Raw genomic sequence first — 6,000 nt, forward strand, 5'->3', positions numbered from 1 at the left:
GCCGCTTTGGGGCTTGGGAAACAAGCACTGAGCACATTGTGATGCACGTCCAGGATGACAAGCAGTGGCTGCAGAACTTTTGCATGAGGAAAGCCACATTCATGGGAGTGTGTGATGAGCTCGCCACAGCCCTGCGGCGCAAGGAAATGAGAATGAGAGCTGCCCTGTCATTGCGAAAGTGTGTGGCGATCGCACTGTGGAAGGTGGCTACTCCAGACTGCTACCGATCTGTCGCTAACCAGTTTGCAGTGGGAAAGTTGACCGTTGGACTCGTGTTGACGGAAGTCTGCAGAGCCATTAATCTCATCCTGCTCTGAAACACCGTGACGCTGGGCAACTTGTGTGACATTGTGGATGGCTTTGTACAAATGGGCTTCCCTAACTGCGGAGGGTGATAGATGGCACACACATTCCAATTCTGGCACCAGACCACCTAGCCGCCAGGTACATTAATCGCAAGGGGATATTTCTCTATGGTTCTCCAGGTACTTGTGGATCACCATGGGCATTTCACAGACATTAATGCAGGCTGGTCCAGAAAGGTGCATGACACAGGCATCTTTCCGATCACTGGCCTCTTTAAGAAACTGCAAGCAGGGACTTTCTTCCTGGACCAAAAGATTGCCGTAGGGGAAGTCGAAATGATTTTACAGAGTTCTATCGTATCCCCCTTAGTCGTCTCTTTTCCAGGTTGAACAGTGTCAGTCTTATTAATCTCTCCCCGTATAGAAGCCGTTCCATACCCTAATAATTTTTGTTGCCCTTTTCTGAATCTTTTCGAATTCCAATTTGAGATAGAGCCACCAGAACTGCACGCAGTACTGAAAAAGTTGGCGTACCATGGATTTAGATAGAGTCAATGTGATATTTTCTATCTTATTATCTATCCCTTTCTTAATGATTGCTGACATTCTGTTCATTTTTTTTGACGGCTGCTTCACATCGAGTGGATGTTTTCAGAGAACTCTCCACAATGACTCCAAGATCTCTTTCTTGAGTGGTACCAGCTAATTTAGACCCCATCATTTTATATGCTTGTTGATTCCTTCCAAAATTTTAGTAGATTGGTGAGTGATAATTTTCCTTTACATAAAGCTCATTGACTCTTCCCCATCATACCATGTTCATCTCTGCATCTGATAATTCCCTTCTGAGTTTCAACCAGTTTGCCGGGAACTGAAGTGAGTCTTAGTGGCCTCTAGTTGCCGGGATCACCTCTGGAGCCTTTTTTAAAAATTGATGTCACATTAGCTCTCCTCCAGTCATCCGGTACAGAAGCTGATTTAAATGATATGTTACATACCACAGTTAGTAGTTCTGCAATCTCACATTTGAGTTCCATCAGAGGTCTTCTCCAGCTTACGTATGAGAATGTCATGTGGGACTGTGTTAAAAGCCTTGCTGAAGTCCAGGTATGATATGTCCACCGCTTTCCCCCAGTCCCCAACCAGTTACCTCATCAAAGAAGGAAACCAAGATGGTTTGGCAGGATTTGTTCTTGGTAAATCCATGCTGGTGATCACCCCTTCGGCCTCACAAATTGAAGGTTTTATACATTGCTCTAGTAGCTTTCCAGGTGTCGAGGTCAGGCTGACTGGTCTATAGTTCCCCGGCTCCTCCTTTTCCCCCTTTTAAAGATGGTCCCTCTGTTAGCCCTTCCCCCATTTTCTGGGACCTCTCCTGGCATCCATGAGTTTGCAAATATTGTTGCCAGTAGCTCCAATTAATTCCTTCAGCCCCCTGGGTTGAACAGCGTCTCGCCTCAATGATTTGAATTCATTCAAATTGGTCGGAACATCTCTGACGTGTTCTTTACTAATCCCGATCTGCAGCCTTTCCCCTTTGTTGTCCGTGGTCCCTTCCCGCTCACATGTTGGTTTTTTGTGGGAAGATGAAGCAAACAGTCACGGAACAGCGCTGCCTTTGGACCATCGTCTGTCACCAGCTCAGGCTGATCTGCTGATTCTTACAGAAAATCTCTGTTTTTTCACCAATTTAAGGATTTTTTTAGCCCATGATCTCTTGGGACTGTCTGGTGATTTGGGGGATCACTGCTCTGCCAGCAGCCCCAGATCAGCCCCAGATCAGCCCCCTGCAGAGCCCAGCAGCACTGATGGTCCCCAAGGCAGATCTGTCCCCCACCCCCATACAGCCTCCACTCTCACACTTCTCACCCCCGTCTGTCTCTAGGTCTGTCTCAGCCGGAAGCTCCAGCCATGGGCAGAGCCCTGTCGCCACAGCAGGATGCCGGAGAACAGGAGCTCCCGGCTCAGGGCCCCCACTGGAAAGCAGGGGCTCCTGCCCCCCATGCAGCCACTCTGAGGGTCCTGATCCTCGCCCTGCTCTGGAGGGGTAAGTAAGAAGCACCTGCAGCCCCAGTGCAGGGGGAAGGGCAGAACCTGCGCTAAGCGGGGCCAGGTCTGTCCCAGGCCTTGGAAAGGAGACTGGCCAGAGGGGGAGGGGAGCCCCAATGCCCCAGTGCAGTGCTAGGGGGCACCGAGCTAAAGGGAGCGGACAGGGGGCTCGATGGATGGGCTGCAGGTCGGGAGTGAGGGGCATCGGCAGAGCTGTGGGGGGAGCTCAGGGTTGGTCTCTGCTCTCTATGGGCCACACTTTGATCCCTCCCCATCCCCTGCAGAGTCCCTGTCCCAGCTGCCCAGATTTACCCTGATGGTGCCGCAGTCGGTGTCGGTGCAGGAGGGTCTCTGCGTTCTCGTCCCCTGCACCTTCACGTACCCAGCCTCGTATGACACCGACAATCCCCGAGCCCGGCTCTACAGATACTGGTACAAGGATCCGGCCGCTGTGGGCCAGAATCCGCCCATGGCCAGCAATGACCCCAGCCGGGGGGTGTCGCAGGAGACCAAGGGCCGGTTCCAGCTGGTGCAGAATCTAGTGCACGGCGACTGCTCCTTGCAAATCAGCGACGCCCAATGGACGGATACGGGGAGATATTTCCTTAGAATCGAGAAAGGATCATTGAAATACAGTTACCTCTCCAGTTACTATCACACTGACCTTAAGCTCACTATCTCTGTGCCAGGTAAGAGCAGCTGCAGTCACAGCTCATCAGCCCCCCTGGGTCAGCCAGTCCCCACCCTGGGGCCGGATCAGAGCCGCGCCCCTAGGGGGGAAAGGCCCCATGTCCCCGAGTGATTCTCTCCCCATGTCACTCTCCCCTCTCCCCGTGTCTCAGGGCTGACGGAGGAGCCAGAGATCCAGATCTCGCTGGCGCGGGGGCTGCCAGGGATGCTGCTGGCTGGGGAGCCGGTGACTGTGACCTGCACAGCACCTGGGCGCTGCTCCGGGCCCCCTCCCCGAGTCACTTGGATGGGGCCGTTCAACCACACAGCCAGGGATGTCTCAGCCCTGCTGGCGAATGGCACCTGGGACCACAGCTCCGCGCTCAGCTTCACGCCCGGCCCGGGGGACCATGGCAAAGAGCTCGTCTGCACCGTCACCTACAGGCCACCATGGGGACCTTCCACCCGCAGAACCGTCCGGCTCCACGTCGGCTGTGAGTGACTCCCCCCCAACGCCTCCATGCCAGCCCCCAGCCCCCTTTGCTGGGATCCCCACCCCTGGGCTCCCCAGCCATGCCCTCCAGCCCCTCCCCCAACTCAGCCCTGTGCTGAGATCCCCACCGCCCACCATGCACCCTCAGCCATTTCTACTCCAGGCCCCTTCCCTCCACACCGTGCAGCCGCTTCTCCCTTGGGATCTTCACCCCTTCCTGCCCCCCTTGGCTATGGCTCCCCCCACCCCCACATCCACACCCCCAGGTCCTTCTCTTCTGGGATCCTCTGTAGCCCTGACAGCCCTGACCTGCCTTGCCCCCAGAATCCTCCTGTGCTGGGATCTACCCCCTCCCCTTTCTGCCGTGGATGCTCTGTCTGGGGCAGAGTGACAACGGGACCCAGTCATTGTCTGGCACTAAACACACTCCAGGGTCGGTGCCCAGAGCCCTCGGCCGACTCTGCCCCAGGGCAAACCCCCATTAAATGGCCTGTGACCCTCGCACTGCAGATCCAGGGCAGAGGGGAAATCAGCAGCCGACGTGAAGGATAAAATCAGGCTTCACTGTAAGGACAGCCCTTGTTCCTGTCAGCAGAAGGGAGATTTGGAAGGAAACACCCCCCACCACCACCACCAGCCCCTGTGTCTGAGCCCAGGTCCCAGCCCGACCCTGAACGTCTACACAGACCTCAGAGGAAACGTCCACGCTGCAATCAGAGACCTGGAGCTCGACCCCTGCGAGCCCGACCCAACGGACCTAGGCTCTGAGCCTCGGTGCCGTGGGGCTTTGAGGGCAGGGTGGACGGACCCTGCCAGGTCTGGCCAGCCGGTACCAGCATCCGGCTGTTCCGGGTGTTGTTTCTAACACCCCTCTGGGCACAGCCGGGCTGCAAAATACCCAGGCCTGGCCGGCCAAGCCCCAGGGGCAAAAGGGGAGGGCTGGGGAGAAACGAACCGATGGGGGAAGGTGAAGGACCCACGAAGGGGGTGTCTGATGTCCCTGGTGGTGGGGATGTGGTGGGGGTTATTTAGACCCCTGGCTCTGTCCCACCCTGGGGAGGTCACGTTTAGGGAGCAGGACACTGAATGCCCAGGCGCCCGGCAGACAGTGGCGCTGGTGATGCTTGCTCCAGTACCCAGGCTGAAGCTGCCCGGCCCCTCGTTAGTGCCTGCCCCAATTAGGCTGAGTTTTGACCCCCCCACCGGTTTTGATCCCTTGGGTTTCCATTTCCCACAGTTCTGGTTCCCCAACGCGGCCCTAATCCGGCCCCTGGGTTCCATCGGGCGCCTCTTGGGTGGGGCTCGGTGGCTTCCCTTCCCCATCTACGGGTCTTATGTCACTTCAGGAACTTTCCTGTCCCCCAGCTGAGCTCACAGCGAGGGATCATGTCTAGGCTCAGTGATCACTAGTGACCCCCCCCCCACTGCTGTCCAGTCCCCCCAATACCCCCTGTCTGGTTTGTGTTACAGATCCGCCCGGGCCCCCCAACATCACTGGGACCCTGACCAGGAACGGACGCCCCAGTGAGAGGCTGTGCTGCGAGCCCTGGGAATCAGCGAGCACCTCCTAGTCATGCTCTGCCCATGCTCAGGGCCAGGCGCCAGGCTCAGCCGGGCCAGGCTGGTCCGTGCCCAGAGGGGAGAGCCCGAGGAAGCTGCAGGGTGGCCTGCAGGGGGCCTATTTCCACCGGACCTCAGAATATTCTGTGGCCAGGGCCTCTTGGGGCTCCCCCGCTTTGTGCTGCAGCTCTCCGATATCCTGAGACCAGCCCAGCTACAACAAGCTGTCATAAATATAAAGAGAAGGGTAATATAAAATCCCTCCTGGGAAGCTGTACTAAATCACTTCACCTGTAAGGGGTTAAGAAGCTCAAATAACCTAGTTGGCACCTGACCAGAAGGACCAATGAGGAAAAAAGCTATTTTCAAATCCAGGGGGAGGATTTGTTTGTGGTTCTCTTTGTTGTTCCCTCTCTAGACAGAGGGAAAGACCAGGTAGGTACAACATCTCCTGCAAATATACCTGAAATAATAGATCTAAAACCACAGAAATTGTAAGTAGGCAAGGAAATGCATTAGGTTATCTTTTGTTTTGGCTTGTGAATTTTCCTACGCTACAGAGGTAGTTTGATTCCTGTTTTTATAACTGTGAAGCTGAGCCTAGAGGGGAATCCTCTGGGTTTTAAATCTTTTATTTACCCTGTGAAGTTACCTTCCAGACTGATTTTTCAGGTGTGATTCTTTTACTTTTTCTTTATAAATAAAGTTCTTCTTTTAAGATCCCGATTGATTTTCAGTGTCCTGAAGACAGAGAGTCTGGTCTGTGCTCACATTGCTACCCAATTGGTTAGTACATTACTCTCAAGCCATCCCCAAGAAAAGGGGTGAAGGGGCTTGGGGGGATATTTTGGGAGGAGAGGGATTCCAAATGACCCTCCCCTGAAATTTTATGTAAAACACTTGGTGGTGGTAGGTTTCAGAGTA

The 6,000-nt window shown here is 54.8% G+C and overlaps 1 protein-coding gene across 1 annotated transcript; it reads left to right on the forward strand.

The window, feature by feature from the left end:
- Positions 1 to 2,216: 2,216 nt before the first annotated feature.
- On the forward strand, positions 2,217 to 5,087 carry LOC127038251 (sialic acid-binding Ig-like lectin 12). The gene is made up of 4 exons (XM_050930772.1): positions 2,217 to 2,352; positions 2,639 to 3,043; positions 3,197 to 3,517; positions 4,987 to 5,087. Exons 1-4 carry the CDS (start codon positions 2,217 to 2,219, stop codon positions 5,085 to 5,087), a joined length of 963 nt encoding a protein of 320 aa, XP_050786729.1.
- The last annotated feature ends 913 nt before the right edge of the window (positions 5,088 to 6,000 follow it).

The sequence above is a fragment of the Gopherus flavomarginatus genome, chromosome 20, assembly GCF_025201925.1.
Source record: "Gopherus flavomarginatus isolate rGopFla2 chromosome 20, rGopFla2.mat.asm, whole genome shotgun sequence".
In the NCBI taxonomy this organism is placed as follows: Eukaryota; Metazoa; Chordata; order Testudines; family Testudinidae; genus Gopherus; species Gopherus flavomarginatus.

Coding starts and splice junctions, on each gene's coding strand:
- LOC127038251 (XM_050930772.1), top strand. CDS start 2,217: ATGGGCAGAGCCCTGTCGCCACAGCAGGATGCCGGAGAACAGGAGCTC. Junction 2,353..2,638: donor CCTCGCCCTGCTCTGGAGGG/GTAAGTAAGAAG, acceptor CATCCCCTGCAG/AGTCCCTGTCCCAGCTGCCC. Junction 3,044..3,196: donor GCTCACTATCTCTGTGCCAG/GTAAGAGCAGCT, acceptor CCCGTGTCTCAG/GGCTGACGGAGGAGCCAGAG.